The 16989-nt window shown below is 42.2% G+C and overlaps 1 protein-coding gene across 7 annotated transcripts in view; it reads right to left on the reverse strand.

Moving 5' to 3' along the window:
- LOC147033866 (uncharacterized) overlaps positions 1–16989 on the reverse strand; it is a 113294-nt gene that overhangs the window by 49070 nt on the left and 47235 nt on the right. For all 7 annotated transcript variants that reach the window (XM_085872042.1, XM_085872044.1, XM_085872040.1 and 4 more), the window contains 3 exons: positions 14456–16373; positions 6445–6583; positions 1562–1610 (listed from right to left, as the gene is read on the reverse strand). In XM_085872042.1, the coding sequence (XP_085728168.1) occupies positions 1562–1610; positions 6445–6583; positions 14456–16373 (2106 nt within the window). The remainder of the gene's footprint in view (positions 1–1561; positions 1611–6444; positions 6584–14455; positions 16374–16989) is intronic.

Genomic DNA, 16989 nt, shown 5'->3' on the forward strand with positions numbered 1-16989 from the left:
AGTCCGCAGATTAAAATCCCGTGACCAAGTCCGCAGATTAAAATCCCGTCACCAAGTCCGCAGATTAAAATCCCGTCACCAAGTCCGCAGATTAAAATCCCGTGACCAAGTCCGCAGATTAAAATCCCGTGACCAAGTCCGCAGATTAAAATCCCATCACCCGGTCTGCAGATTAAAATCCCATCACCAGGTCCACAGATTAAAATCCCGTTAAAGTCCGCAGATTAAAATCCCGTGACAAAGTCCGCAGATTAAAATCCCGTCACCAAGTCCGCAGATTAAAATCCCGTCACCAGGTCCGCAGATTAAAATCCCGTTAAAGTCCGCAGATTAAAATCCCATCACCAAGTCCGCAGATTAAAATCCCGTCACCAAGTCCGCAGATTAAAATCCCGTCACCAAGTCCGCAGATTAAAATCCCGTCACCAAGTCTGCAGATTTAAATCGCGTCACCACGTCCGTAGATTAAAATCCCATCACCAAGTCCGCAGATTAAAATCCCATCACCAAGTCCGCAGATTAAAATCCCGTCACCAAGTCCGCAGATTAAAATCCCGTCACCAAGTCTGCAGATTTAAATCGCGTCACCACGTCCGTAGATTAAAAATAGAGCAAAGTCGATGGTGCGACATTGCAAATCCCCCACACTTCGCACCCAAAGCAAAGTTGAAAGATGGCAAAACGTTTCACCAGGAACAACCCAATACCAAATTCTGAGTTATTTGTGGGGGGGTTTTGTCCATTTTGACCATGTGACCCAAAGTCCACACCCCCTGGGGAATGAACTTGTGGTCAAACATTAATAAAAAATAAAATTAAATAAAGTAAAAATTCATGCGTCCCCAAATGTTGATTGCGTGTAAAAAGTTTCACAAATGAATTTTTAAAAATGTGCCTGAAATTACATTTTTTAGCGTTTGACCTTTTGACCCTACACCAAGGAGAGGGAGCAAAATGGCACTGCTATCCTACTATACATTCTTGTGGTGATAATTACCAAGTTGGGTGAATTTATGCACAAATGTTTTGGATGAGACAGCGTGCGGGATGGACAGAGGACAGACAGACAGACAGACAGACAGACAGACAGACAGACAGACAGACAGACAGACAGACAGACAGACAGACAGACAGACAGACAGACAGACAGACAGACAGACTACAACATCCCTCATTTTATTTATTTATTTTCCAAAAAGCGTGGGATTGTAGGTGGGGGGGGAAAAAAAAAGAGAGATGGCAGGTAATAAACGAGTTCGTGTCACGAGACGAGGTGGCAGTGGATCACGTGACTGCTCTCAGAATCGCTCCAGAAGGCGCCCTCAGAAAGAGAGTTACCTTCCGACAGCGAGTCATGACCCACCAAGTACTTGTGCCATGCTCACACGGAATTCCTCCGGACAACCAATCCATACTTCGAGATCACAGATCAACCAGTCCACCGCTTCGATGTACTGACTTGTGTTCAGACATGCACCTCATAATTTAAAACTCAGGACTAACATTTGTGAACACATGATCTTTAAAACATCGTTTAGGCCACATGAGTGGTTCTCTTTACCTTTCTGTTGCTGCTGCAATTCCTGTAACTTGTCATTATGAGTGGGACTCTGTCAAGAGAGAAAAGGATGGATGATTTATTTAAAAAAAAATAAAAAAAAAATCAATCTCAATTTCGCAAAAAGATTAAGGTCAGGGTTCAGGTGTTACATTCAACATATCGACAGATATAAATTTTAAATTAAAAACATTACCATGGTTGCTTTTTAATATCCATTAAATCCTCAACGTCGTTCCACGAAATCAACGAATGCATCGAGTGTAAGGGGGTCGAGACAGATCCCATTACCGGGACGTACATGACCGAAAGTTGGATTAAGCAAACAATCGACAGGCGGCCTGTATGCTCAGAAAGAGAAAGGAGAGAATAATGAATACATCAACACAACAATCATGTTCTTCCTGCAAAACAAAACCCCGGTAATTTTATGATTCTGGTTAAAAATAAAAAAATATATCCAGGTATCTTTGATACGTTTTCATGATTGGAGATCATACACAATGCTGACGAAACCAATAAACGGATGGCATTCGTCAGCGGATGGAATAATGTGACGGTTTGGGAAACGTACTTTTGGGAAAAGTCACATGTTGTGTTACAGCTTGAATAAACCCTAACAGTCCGTGGAACTTTGAGATAGAATTGTGAGTAGGCATAGTTCTGGAGAAGGGTACAAAACTATTTCTGGAGTGTTGAAAGTTCCCAAGAACACAGTGAGGTCCATCATTTGGAAAGGGAAAGGACATGGAACTACCCAGACTCTTCCTAGAGCTGGCCGTCAAACCAAACTGAACAACTGGGCAAGAAGGACCTTGGTGAGGGAGGTGGCCAAGAACCCAATGACCACTCTGACAGAACGACAGAGTTTCATGGCTGAGATTAGAGAACTTGCCGGAAGGACAACAATCTCTTCAGCACTTCACAAATCTCCGGCTTTATGGGAGAGTGGCCAGACTGAAGCCACTCCTGAGAACAAGGCACATGACAGCACACCTGGAGTTTGCAGAAAAGCACGTGAAAGACTGAGCACGAGGCAAAAGATTCTGTGGTCTGATTAAAAAAAAAAAAACATTGAAATCTTTGGCCTGAATGTGAAGCGCTCCGTCTGGCGGAAACTGAGCACAGCTCATCACCCATCGTGCACCATGCCTACCGTTACAGCATGGTGGTGGCAGCAACATGCTGCGGGGATGCATTTCAGCAGCAAGCACTAAGAGACTTGTAAAGATAGAGCAAACGATGAATGGAGCCAAATATAGACAAATCCACGAGAACCAGTTGTGAGAAGTTCCAAAGACCTTAGACTGTGGTGAAGATTCAAGTCACGTTCCAACAGGAAAAGGACCCCAATCATACGGCCAAAGTCTAACAGCTTCAGAACAAGAATGTGAAAGTCCTTGAGTGGCCCAACTAAAGCCCAGACTTGAATCCCATTGAGAATCTGTGGAAAGACTTGAAGATTGCTGTTCACCAACACTCCCCATCGAACTTCAGAACTTGAGCAAATCTTCAAGGAAGAACGGGAGAAAATCCCCAAATCCAGATGTGCAAAGCTCATACAGACATAGCCAAGCAGGCTCGAAGCTGTAAACATTGCCAAAGGCGTTTCCACATCGTATTGTTATGTTTGTGGGGGTAGATGGAAGAATCCCAGAGTGAAGATAGGACTGAATAGCATAGCATGGACCCTGGAAGGGTAGGAGATACCTCGATGTAATTTAAGTGGGGAAAACTGTGAGCTTAAGGTTGTTTTCGAGTCACCACACGGGGGGTGGTGCTGGCTGTGTTAACAAGGTAGGGTTTAAGGCGAGTTTCCCCCAGTATGTGATTACCCTCGTGACCTTTTTCTACGTTTTAACATGTCCAAGGCCAGCCAATAAAGCCACGGTTTTTACAACAACAACAAACACTGACCCAACTGCCAACAGGACCCAAACATTCCCGAGCAGACTAAACCCCACCTCCCAGGAATCGTAACTGGGAGGCCATGCCCGCGAGCTTCATGATTGTTTGGACCAAAAGGTTCATGATCCACGGTTCGCTCGGCCGTACTTGAATTAATACAAGGGTGGCTGTGGAGGGTGGCGGAGGGTTGTTCCCAGCTTGTCTGCTCGATGACACACGACACCATTTGCATTTTTGCCGCATTCATCCCTCCCCTGTTTAGAATTCCAAGCGGACGTGGGAAAAACTTACTAGTCTATAATAATCGTCTCAATTGAGGAAAAAGTTCGCAAAACGTTCATTTCTTAAACGTTTTCAAAGAAACGCTCCCCCCCCCCCCAGGGTTTCCCCGACACAATGGCTGCCAAACGTCATTGCACACAAAACGAGTTATGTCTCCCATAGCAACGATGGTGCTTCACTCGATCGAAGAGCTCCGTCCATACAACATTCAGCGTCCAATCTTCAACGCCTTAACAGTGTGGAAGAAAAATAATTATATTAATGTACTCTCAATTACAATTGTAACTGGTGCTTTATAAATTTGAATTTTTATGCTACAAGTCGAATTGGCTGTCAGTTATGTTTCCCTTTACCCAAGAGTCTTTTGACCGAAATGTTGATAAAAGGAATGTCTTACGATGGAACAAAGTGACCTGGTTGGTAACACCAACTTTTGCCATGATTATGTCATTCTCTTTCACCGAGTGGACACGTATTGCAGTTGGAGTTCTTTTGCCTCATGCTTATCAGATCAGCCCCCTCCACTCCCACAAAAGCATATAAATGCCAGGAAATGTGATCTTAGCTTCGTGCAAATCATTGTGGATGTATACCATCTCAGTGCTTTGGACTCCATGGTACCATGTTAAGAATAAAGGTTCTCTGATCAAATGTACTCTTGTTGTGGACAGTAAATTAATTGTCATTAATTTGAGTAACAGGATTTACATCGAGTCAGTTAACAACAAAATTCCACAACAACAGGTTAGCAAAATAAATGTTTTTTCCAGCTCTGATCAGTGAAAATGACGACGACGTACTGTGTACATGACAGAGCACAGATCTCAAATCTCGATCCCATTCTGCATCGTTTTTATGACAAAACATTTTCCGGCAACTCCTTCTAAACATGAAAACCCGAGATGAGACGCGAGATACTTTTCTTGTTTGTTTAAATTATATGGTTTTCAAAATCTGGATCAACGAGGCTCAATTGATTTTTTTTTTTTTTGGACCACTTGTGTTACCAGAACGATAAATGGGTTAAGCGGCACGCTGAGTGTGAAATCGACATGTTCTTGGCAGCCAATTATGACAAACGATGATGATGTGCACACCTTTGAGGGTGAATTGATGCACCCATTTGCGAGCATTATATATATATATATATATATATATATATATATATATATATATATATATATATATATATATATATATATATATATATATATATATATATATATATATGAACATTAAGCTTCAAAATGCAAGGCAGTGCACGAGTGTACTGAGCAAACCAAACACCTCATATCAGTTATGTTTGATAGGACTGACCAAGCAGGGAAAGAGAACGAGATGGGAGAAATTCTCAACAAACTTGTCCTGCAATTCTGAGATCTCTCTCCAAAGTGAACAAGAAAAATAAAAGTAAAAATAAAAATAAAAGAAAAGGAAAAATGTCATCGACCCCTTCGTTTTAGTAATTTTGCTGTATGGAGTTAAAGGGGTCGCCCACATTTATTTACAACTAAAATGGCCGCCAGTCTACCAGTCGGCCATGTTTGATCATATCACAAAATAAAGTGTATACCATCATGTGCTGCGCTTGTGCCAGGGTTGAATAAATTCGGATCATGCATGTCCGAGAAATGGCTGGCGACACGTTTAAGGAACAAAACAGTTGCCAGACGGCCATCTTGGATCTGATCTCAAAAATGCAAAATGATGGGCACACATAAGCAATCATTCAGTATCTGTGTGCCAAGTTTGAATAACATCGGTATATGCATATCTGAGAAATGGTGGAAGATGTGCTCAATACCTGCTTCTTTTTTTATTTTTCTTAACAACTAAAATGGCCACCAGTCGGCCATCTTGGACCTGTTCTCAAAACAATATCACAAGCGTATGCAAGCCATCATTCAGTATCTGTGTGCCAAGTTTGAACATCGGCAATAGCACGTCTGAGAAATGGTTGAAGACGTGTTCAACACTATTTTTTTTCCAACTAAAATGGCCACCAGTCAGCCATCTTTGATCCCATCAAGAAACAAAATGTTGTGCATATGTACACCATCATGTGCTGTTTTTGTGCCAAGTATGGATAAAATCCGTCCATACACATCCGATATATGGTTGCGGACGCATGCACATGAAAATAGAGATCAAATTTGTAAGCCCCCTTTTCGGGCTGAGCCCAACAGGGGGTAATAATCAAGAGAAACAGACAGACCTCGACAGGGAATTACCATCGTCATTGTAGAGTTTGTGAAGATTTTGCCCAATAGTCTTCCTCCCCGCCCCCCCCCACCCCCAATCCCCAAATTCTTCATAGATGTACCCTTTAATACCCCTCATCCTCCAACAAAAATTGAATAAGTTGTAACAATAATCTGAACCACCGGCTCATGATGAAGGGAACCCAGGTTCAAATCACATACACCACGTACACTTTGGGTCCATTGTCTACAAATATCTATATAATTCATGCAATAGTACATGGATGTCGACTGATGTCCCCGTCTTACAGGTGATTCATGTACGAGCTCCTCCATGAATGCTCCATCAAAACATAAAAATAAACAGTTTCGAAAAAGCACATTCTAAAAAAACAGTCAGTCACATTGAGGAAATTCTGGCAACTCCATGACACAGATGATAATTATCTGGAACAAGTGATTTTTGTTGTTGTTGTTTGGAACATTTTGTCAAACCTTGTGCTCCACATGACGCATTTGCTTGAGCGCATCAGCCAGCTTCCCCCGCAGCTCAACTCGCTCGTCCTCAATTTCACGCACTTGGCCCTCCAGCATGACTTTATTCTGCTTCGACTGTTCCAGCTCTGCATGCACTCTGTGCCATTCATAAACCACGTGTGACATTTTAATATACAAGACAAGGATAGCTGTCTGTTCATCCATTAGCTGTGACGCCGATCGGCTGTGTGTGAGGCTATGTGCAATGTGATCGGCGCCTGCCAAGATCGAATAATGTATCGTACAGGCTCATTAAAAAAAAACTAATATTCAAAATCTGATTCCATATTTGAACAAAACTCATGCCCGAAATAATTATGTCGAAATCCAGACGAGGAAAAAGATTTCTTTCTAACCCAATATAATTAAATAATACGTTCACAGGAGGGGAATTGAAATGGCTCCGAAATTCATTTTTTCCCCCCTCTTTTAAAGGTGATTATTGTACGTCTGATTTTATTTTACACCGTCCAGGGACACCAGCCGTGATCTTTTTGAATTCAGATTCAACTTTTATTCTATGTATTATGTACATTTTTCATATAGACAGACAACATGGATTCGCAGTTTGTTTGTCAACAGTGCATCAAGATAAAACTTCGGCAGACAGGATGACCAAGAGGTGCGCACAATCACCACTATGCTGTCTAGCCTGGGTTTGAATCTCGACCCAGCTATAAAATGTCATCCTGTTGTTTCACAGGCAGTGTGAATCAATGTGTGTGTTGTTCCGACGCGTTAAACTGGGCGTCCTGTCTTCTGACATTAGTTATTGGACATTAAGATCCACACGGTGTCTTTCATGAAGAGTAGGCGAGCTATCTCTGCCCGAAATACCTTCGGGAAGTCAATGGCAAACCACCCACTCGGAGTGAGGGAGAGAGAGCGAGAGCGAGAGAAGGATGGGTGGGGAGCAGACATTCTATTTTATAGACAGGAAAAAGGGCAGATAGACACCAATATGTTGAGAAAGAGCAGGAAAAACAAACAAACAAAAAAAAAACCCACAAAAGAATAAAAACCGAATGAATGGCAGCGACTGACCGAGTGACCAAAGTGTTTGTCAAAATTAAAAAAAGCAAGTGATTTAATGTTGCAGAGTTCTTACAAGCCCCCCCCACCCTTTGACTCCTTCCACCTTACTTCCTTTTGATGCAAGTTTGCCTTCTTCTTGATGCAAGTTCACCATGTTATTGTGTGTACTGCATCGAGTCAAGTGGTGTTGGCGAAGGATTACATTTCAGCATTCGGAATATTTAAAAAGATACTTAATCATCACCGTGATGAAACAGTTTAACCAAAACAAACACCACTTAGTAAATGACTCATGAACACCGAGTGTCAATCCTAATGACGTAAAAATGCCGTCATATTTTGTCCAAGTACTGCTAAACAGAAGGGTTTTAAAAGTGCCCAAAAAGGTGATTTGTGTTCTCGTATACAATTCAATTCAAATAAAATAAAGATTTTTTTTTTAAAGTTGGTCGGAAAAAAAAAAAAAAATCAAAAACGTTTCGGAAGTTTACCGCCTCTGACACGTTAACACGAGTTCTTTGTGCCCTTAAAACACCAAGTTTCCTTCTTGGAATGATTTTCAATTGTGTTTGGCTACCACAGGCAAACAGAGTTTAAAAAACAAAAAAAATCATCTCACTCCTCTCTGCACAGGTGTGATCAGGACCAATTCAAAGCCAAGGTTCTGATAAACTACAGGTTTACTTTCTGATTCACGTTCAAAATAAAACATTACATTTTGAAAGCCAGTTGTTGGCCTGGTGTTGTTTGTCATAATAAGCCTGGTGTTGGCGCAGTGGTTAGGGCAGCGGCTTGGGATCCAAAAGGTCCTGAGTTCAAGCCCCGTTGGGCCACTGAATTAATACACCAGGGGGTTGGCTCAGCCTGTCATCCTTCCGAGGTCGGCGAAGTGAGTACCAGTGTACTGGGCCGGTGTATACCCTTGTCAAAATAGGTGTACCATATCCCTGTGTCGTAAGAGGCGACCAGGGTTGCGTCAGGAAGGGCATCCGGCGTAAAACATGTGCCAAATCACTATGCGGATCATACGGATGATCAGCTAACGGGAGCAGCTGAAATGGCGACCCCTAACGGGAGCAGCTGAAAGAAGAAGAAGATTTTGAAAGCCAGTTGTTCCTCGATCATAAACCGACTTTGTAGACGCACACAGACAGACAGACAGACAGACAGACAAAGTGAAACAATTGCTTAACCGCGGTTTTCACTTCACGCGCGCAGGGTCAATATGTTGTCACGTTGACGGGGGTTGCTCGTGCTTCCCGCAATGTCCTTCGTAAACCGGCCCGATCAAATGATACCACATTCGAGTGGAAAGGTAGCTTCTTTCCCCAGATGGAATCTGCATCCTGTCAGTCCCTTAAAACCAGTTGGTTAGCCCAGGGACTCCCCAAGCGCCAAAATGGTTCGCGTGCGCAAGGTGAGAATCAGGCGACACGTATGGTTAAGAAATGAGAGTTTACTTCAAAAAATAAAAACCCACAAGACATGAACAGAGAATCCTGTGATGACAGACTGAAACAAATGAAAAAAAGGGAATAAATAAATAAATAAATAAACAAACAACAAGGGAAATAGAAAACTCGGTTGGCACGAACAGTGAACACACAACCTTTGAAATTATTTTTAAAAATTTTCCTCGCTGGAATCATCCACGCAAGTTCGTTTCTCACGCTGCAAATACTCATCTTCCAAGACCAAACGTTGACGACGACGCTGGACATCAATTTCCTCAGGGCGTAACGACGTGAAATTTTTCTTCAGAATCTCCCCAGATGATCAGAAAGATGACTGGCATCACTCTCGTGAGGTGTTCTGGTTTCTTTTTCTTATGCAATGAAAATATTAACAAATTTCAAAACTATCAGTCGTCCATGCTATCGCTCTCCTGAGAGTTGTACGAATCGAATGAACTCCCACGGGGTATGTTCGCAATTCGAATTTGTTTTATTGACTATCAAAACTCAATTATGTACACGAGCCAAGTGAAGGTGCTGAAAAATGGCTGTAAGTTTGAGTCAGCCAGTAAAGGGTTAAAAACATAAAATGGAGCCTGGAGAACATTAGATTCGGATACAGCATACTGAAAATATGTCTACAAAAGAACAAGTACCCACCCTCAACATGAAATGCTGTCAGCGTTTATTTTTATTCCAAATTTGACCTCACCTATAAAGTCCGACGTGAATAATTGATAATTATTTAAAAACATTTACTGTGTGCACTTTGGAAAATTTACTTTTAAAAGCATTAACCAATGAGAACGCGAGTCATAATGGGATGACCAGAGCTGATTAGTTCTTTCAGAAGCCGGAAAGCCACAAAATTACTTACAGGAGTGGACACGGAACTGTATTTCATTCGATGGCAGGAAGGAAGCAACAGCTGTGAAGGATCAATGGTTGAAAAGCAGTTGCGCGAGAGCACAAGCTGGTGGTGTTTGTTATGCATGAAGAGGGAAGTTAAAAGCAGGTGTCAGAAGATGATTTGGTGGAGGAAGTGCAAGGACATCATCAGAGAATACAAGGAGAGTGAGGGCGAGGTGCGAGGACCTCAGCAAAGACGAAGGTTTGGAGGAGGAGTGGAAAAAGTACAGAGATGTTTCGGGAAATTGCATATGTTTGTTTTGTGTGGAAAGACATTAGGAAAGGCCACATCGTTGAGTTACAGAAATCAGGTATGGTGGATGGAGAAAGTAGTGGAGGCAACTGGTGAAAGAGGTTTGGAAGTAGTAAGGCAGATAGGAAAAAAAAATCATTCAAATTGTGATAGAAGCACAAAATTTTGTACAAGAACTCTGAAGAGGAGACATTAAAAACCTCATTGGACATCAATTCAACACAGGCGATTAGGTAATAAATCTGTGAGATATGTACCTTATAACTAAACAAGTTATCAAATGGAAGACCAAATAGGTACAGTCCTGCATTGGAGTCATCAGAAGGAACCAAAACAAGCAAAAAAGAAAACATGAAGTCATCAGGAGGAACCTGGATAGAATTCACATTTCAGCTGATACTCCTCCCCCTCAACCCCACCCAGAAAAACCTAAGTGAGCATTAAAAAAAAATATATATAAAAAAAATCAACCCAGATCAAAATATTAAATAACTCTGGCTTCCAGACCACGTGCCCGATCAAGTCGAAATTAAAATAAAAAAGAAAGGATTTCCCATCACTACTGAATCCTAATGGTGAAGTTTCATCTGGACTGATCAAGTGGTTCCAAGAAAAACATCGAATATTTTTCAGAAGTCCAATGAGGGCACCAAACAATGACATCAATAATTCCTCAACTTTGTACACACATGCCTTGAGGAACATTTGTGTGAAATTTCCCCCTCAATCGATCCAGCTGTTCTACAGATGTTTTAAAAAAAATACATTTTAGGGTAAATCCAATATGGCTGCCAAATCATGTGACCTATGATGTCATATGTGTGTACCTTTTGTTCCTCATGGATAGGCAGTCATGTATGTAAACATTTTTCATGGATCTGTTCAGCTATTTGAAATTTTTGAAGGTTAAAAAAAACAAACAAAAAAAACAATATGGCTTCCGAATCACGTGACCAATGACATGAATTTTTTTTTTTTTTATTAATGGTCCATTTTATCCCGAGATGACTCAAATTTTCATATTGATCGGATGTAGTATTCTGCATATGCAATTATGACATCAAAACAAAGTCACCTATGACGTCATTAAAAAAAAACAATCACACTCGTTCCCCATGAGTGGTACTTGCTACACTAAATGGTCAAAAGTATGCGGACGCCCATTCTAATTTGTGGATTTGGCTATTTCAGCCACAGCCATTGCTTGACAGGTGTATAAAATCCACCACTCAGCCATGCAATCTCCATAGACAAACATTGGCAGGAGAACGGGCCGTACTGAAGAGCTTAATGACTTTCAACGTGGCACCGTCATCGGATGCCATCTTTCCACCAAGTCAGTTCATCAAATTTCTGCCTTGCTCGAGTTGCCCCGGTCAACTGTAAGTGCTGTCATTGTGAAGTGGAAACGTAGAGGAGCAACAACAGCTCAACCGCGAAGTGGTTGGCCACACAAGCTCACAGAAAGAGACCGAGTGCTGAAGCGCACAAAGAACGAGACCACTCACTACCGAGTTCCAAACTGACTCTGGAAGCAACGTCAGCACAAACACTGTTCGTCAAGAGCTTCAAGAAATGGGTTTCCATGGCCGAGCAGCTGCACACAAGCCGAAGATCACCATGCGCAATGCCAAGCGTCGGCTGGAGTGGTGTAAAACTCACCGCCATTGGACTCTGGAGCAGTGGAAACACGTTCTCTGGAGTGATGAATCACGCTTCACCATCTGGCAGTCCGACAGCCGAATCTGGGTTTGGCGGATACCAGAACGCTACTTGCCCGAATGCATCGTGCCATCTGTAAAGTTTGGTGGAGGAGGAATAATGGTTTGGGGCTGTTTTTCATGGTTCAGGCTCGGCCCACTGGCTAGTTCCAGTGAAGGAAACTATTCATGCCAGAGCATACAATGACATTCCAGACGATGCTGTGCTTCCAACTTTGTGGCAATATGTTTGGGAAGGCCCTTTCCCATTTCAGCATGACATTGCCCCTGTGCACAAAGCGAGGTCCATACAGAAATTGTTTGTCGAGATCGGTGTGGAAGAACTTGACTGGCCTGCACAGAACCCTGACCTCAATCCCCATCAAACACCTTTGAAATGAATTGGAACAACGACTGAGCCAGACCGAATCACCCACCATCAGTACCCGACCTCACGAATTGCTCTTGTGGCTGAATGAAAGCAAGTCCCCACAACAATGTTCCAACATCTCGTGGAAAGCCTTCCCAGAAGTGGAGGCTGTTATCGCAACAAAGGGGGGGGGGGACCAACTCCATGTTAATGCCCATTATTTTGGAGTGAGATGTTTGACGAGCAGGTGTCCACACACACTACATGGCCAAAAGTATGTGCCAAGTTTAAATTTTTTTCCATGGTACAGTTGCAGAGGGGTCCAAAGTTTTTCCAACATGGCTGCCATACCACATGACTATGTCACAATTATCATTAAAACTTTCTACAACAGTAGTCACACAGATGGTGAAAATTGTTTCAATTCGACAAATGGTTGTGGAGAAAAACACAAATTCTGTGCGGACAAAGACAGAGACAAACAAACAAAACAAACAAACAAAGACCCAAATGCAAAACAATCTCCTTCAGCAAGGGTAATAAATGAATATCAGGTTCGAGGGGAAGGAGATGAGATGGGGAAATTGGTTTGATTACTTGGGAGGAACAGTAGCCGATGATGGTAAGTCGGAGGTGGAGGTGCGGAGGAGGATTCATGTGGGTGTGAATGCGTGGAGGGAGTAAAGGCAGACAGAAAGATAAACTAAATTGAGAGAGAAATTTTTGGTGTCTTGTGCGACGCTGGCCTACCATTACAGTCTCAAAACGGTAGCTCTGACAACGATAACAGAGGTTGCAAGTTTTGCAAGAATAACTGGGTCAAGAGGATGGATGAACTGAGGGAGATTGGTATGCAGATGAGCTTGACAGGGAGATTGGTAAAAAGCTAAAATGAGCTGGACACTTCATGCAGTTGGAGGAAAAGAGAATAGGTTGACGGAGCAAGGTAGGAGGGGAAAAAAAAAATAAAAAAATAAAGTGGACAGCGGCCGAGATGGAAGATTGCGTGAGGAGGGATATCTTAGGTGAGGGTGGTTCGAGAGAGTTGTGAGAGTTGGCTGAGGACAGAGGGAAATGGAGGAGTATTGTGGTCAAGGCAGGGCAGAAGCTTGGTACAATTGGCCCTCACCCCTTATAATGGGGATGAGGGAGGGGGTAACAAAAACAAACAAAAAAAACCCACACACATCATGCACTGGAGCCATTTACCAAAATCACCTTCACTCGTGGTGCAAAACAATTCACAAATCCTGATGCTTCCTGTGCATTTCTTTACTTGTTGGATACTGGACTCCTTAACGATATGTCTGCCCAGTAATGTCACACACTCTCGCCTCGGCAAAGCTTATCCATAACCTCCACTTTTCTGTGTTAAAGACCTCACTTTCCGGGAACCATTGTTAATTGCAGTTTACTCCTGTACCGTGCGTTTTGGTGACATCGGATCAGGAGCGTGCTTTATTCATTTCTCTGCCCGTTTGTGTCCATCTATCTTTTGTCCTCAGTTTATTGCCCTGTGCCCTCTTATAATAAAACCGTTATTCTGTTAAAAACATTTCGCCTGGTGACCCGCTCCTGCAGATTTTGCATGCGAGAAACCATTTTGGCATAGCTTTTAAGGTAAATCCTTGGGGGAGGTTGAAGTTGTTAAAATTCTCTTAAAGAAACCAGTCGAATTAACAATTCTGACCAAAGGCCTGGCAGATTATGTATATTTGCACAACCTTCTCAATTTTCCAGGATTTTCAAGGACCTGCACAGGTGTTTTTTTTCTTCTTCAGGAAATTCCAGTAATGGAAAATGCTTTTAATTTTTCCAGGAATTTCAAGGACTGTACAAACCTTGACAGGATTGAATGAATTGGCTTTGGCACAATAACAACTGATCACGAGTTATTAATGTAAAAACAAATTTGGACATTAGCATGGTGATAAAAAGAAAAAGAAAGAAATTTGACCCAATAATTAAAGGGTATTGGACCAAGACATGATGCAGAGATAATTATAAGAAGTTCACCATGACAACTTGAAAACAATGTTCAGGTAGAAACACCAAAAGAACATCTGCCACATGCTGGTGTGTAGAATGGTCAATATTTATCTATTTTAAATTGAGATTACCTTCGATAAAACAAAGTATCCAACTTGAGGGTTTGCACATTGTTCTGCAGATCACCAATTGGAACAAAACTTACAAACCAGAAAAGATGCAAAAGTTAAAATCCACGGAATAAATATCTTAATTTTACCTTATCAACTCTTCTTTCTTGAGCTGTCCATCCTTCAGTGTGTTTTCCAATGCTTGCATCGTATCTCCACAAATCCTCATCTCATCTTGCAATGTCCGAATGGTTTCCCTCGCTTTGAGCAGTTCGGCACTTTCCTTTTCCTTCACGGTCAACGCCAGTCTCGCGTTCTGTAGGTCGTGCGACGTCTGGGCTTTCACCTGGCACTCAATACGTACCTTCTCCTCAATCGATGACAATTTGGTTGAAAGTTTTCTTAACTGCTCTTCATGCGTATTCATATTTGCAGACTGTATCTCCAGAATGCTTTTTAATGCGTTGCACGTTTCTTTGGTGCGTTTTTCAACATAATCCTGCAATACTTCAGCATTCAAGGCAGCCTCCTCGGCATGCTGCAGCTTCAAATGCAACGATTCCACTTTTTCCTGCAACAGATCAAGTGAAGAACTCTTTGCAGCAATTTCATCCCGAAAATCTTCAACAACCCGCTGGCTGGACTTCAACTCGAGCGACAAGGTCTGCAACTGAGCTAGAGTCTTCTGCTTATCATTTTTGGCATCTTTCAACTCTAATGAAAGTTGTTCAACAGTTTCATTTTTTTGTTTCACATCCAATCCCTTCTGCTTCAAGCATGTCCGCACTTCATCCAACTCTTGTTGGAGCCGGCAATGCTCTTGCTTTTGGTCTTGCATTTTAAGCAAAACCTCAAAAGTCCTCCCCACCTCAATGTGCTCTGTCTCAGTCTTTGCGCCAAGGATCTTGAATAGCACCTCCAACGCTTTGAGCAACTGCAAGCACAAATTTTCCACTTTTTCATCGAGTGGATCAATCTTTGTCTCGTCAATCGGCTTTCTGGCAGCATGACTCCTGAAGTTTTCTATGAACTTCTGTAGATCAGCGACCACACCCTGAGCTTTCAATGAAACCTCATTTGCTTGCTGTAATTTGGAACAACCAGCTTCAAGCTCTTTAGAGAGCTGGTCAAACTCGAACCTTTTTGTCTCTTCATTACACTTCATGTCTGCAATAACACCGTGAGTATGTGCTAACTCTTTCACCAAATTATCTGCATTAACCTTTGCCATGACAAACTCTTTCTCAATACTCTGCAGTTTTTTGGCCATTTTACTACGATTTTCCATCTCTTTGTTCACAACCATGGAACTTTGCTCCAAACGCTTCTGTGCTTCTTCAAAATCAGCTGCCATTTGCTTCTTTACCTCGACAGCTGACTTCAGCTTGCAAATCTCCTTGTATCGAGCCTGCTTTACAAAACACAAGTTTTTCTCATTTGCTGCAATTTTTGATTCTATCAAGGTCATTTTCTCCTGCAATGAATTCATGAACTCAGACAGCATCAACGTCAAAGACGACGCGATACCAGCTACCTTTTTCAAAGATCCTTCCGCGTCATGTATAAACCGAGCCTTCAGTTCAGTGTCCTCCTGTGCTCTTTTCAATTGACAATGCAATACATCCACTTCTTCACGACGACGATTCAGTTCCAAAGTCGTTTCTTTGTGCACATCTGCCTCACGTGCAAAGTCTTCAACAAACCGTTTGTTCAACTCGAGTTCGGTGAACAAGTCCTGTGACCGACTCAGAGCCTTCACTTCTTCCTCCTTGCAGTTCTCAAGCTGCCGTACTAGTTCCCGATTCTTTCGAGTCTCTCGATCTACCTCGTTAGTTTTAAGCTCCAAACTTATTTTCATTTCATTTAACCGTTCACCCAGATCACAGCAATCCCTATCATATTGTTTTTTGCACTGGTTTAATTCTTCCTTCAAATGGCACAACTCAAATGAGACCTTTGTGTGAGAAGCGTACACCTCGGTGCATCGCTCGCTCGCTCCATGCAACACCTTTGTCTTTTCCCATGCTTCCCCATAAGTTGGCTCTTCTATTTTCCCAACTGCTGGTCCTGGTAGAAAGGCAGAAAAGCCCAATGTTAGAAAGTAGTTGAAAGTTCCAACTTCAAAAAAAAGGCAAGTTTTTGATGCTCAATATTAAAAGAAACAGCAGTATTAGGAAAGCAGAAGTATTCACCCAAAGGACAAACATTCAGGAAAATAAAAGGTTCACAACAACAATTGTAAGAATATCCGTTTATTTACAATAATATATGTCAGCAGATTTTATGTTTACATATGCAAAAGCACAAAGACAAACTCAATCAATTGAAGCACCACCACAGAATTGAGCAAAGTAGACCATAACTGACAGATTGGGCTAATAAAGTGGCCTCGAGTAGGCACACTCATCTCGAAGCTATCGAGCCTGGGCTCAAATCCTGACAGCTATAAATCCTGGTGTTTCACAGGCAGAGCGAGTCAACGTGTGTGCCGTCCTTCAGATGGACGTTTACCGGGTGTCCAGTCTGCCTCCATTCATTGGTGGACATGGAAAATCCCATGGTGGCCTTTGCTAAGAGCAAGCAAAATGTTGGAGGAATTTTGATGGAGTAAAAGGAAGGGAATACATGATTGTGCATCAAAATGGGATGAAGTATCCAAAAGAGCTCATGAGAATGAGAAAAC

The sequence above is a fragment of the Eptatretus burgeri genome, chromosome 1 (genome assembly GCF_056783735.1).
Source record: "Eptatretus burgeri isolate ZD-2024b chromosome 1, Ebu_testis_v1, whole genome shotgun sequence".
In the NCBI taxonomy this organism is placed as follows: Eukaryota; Metazoa; Chordata; class Myxini; order Myxiniformes; family Myxinidae; genus Eptatretus; species Eptatretus burgeri.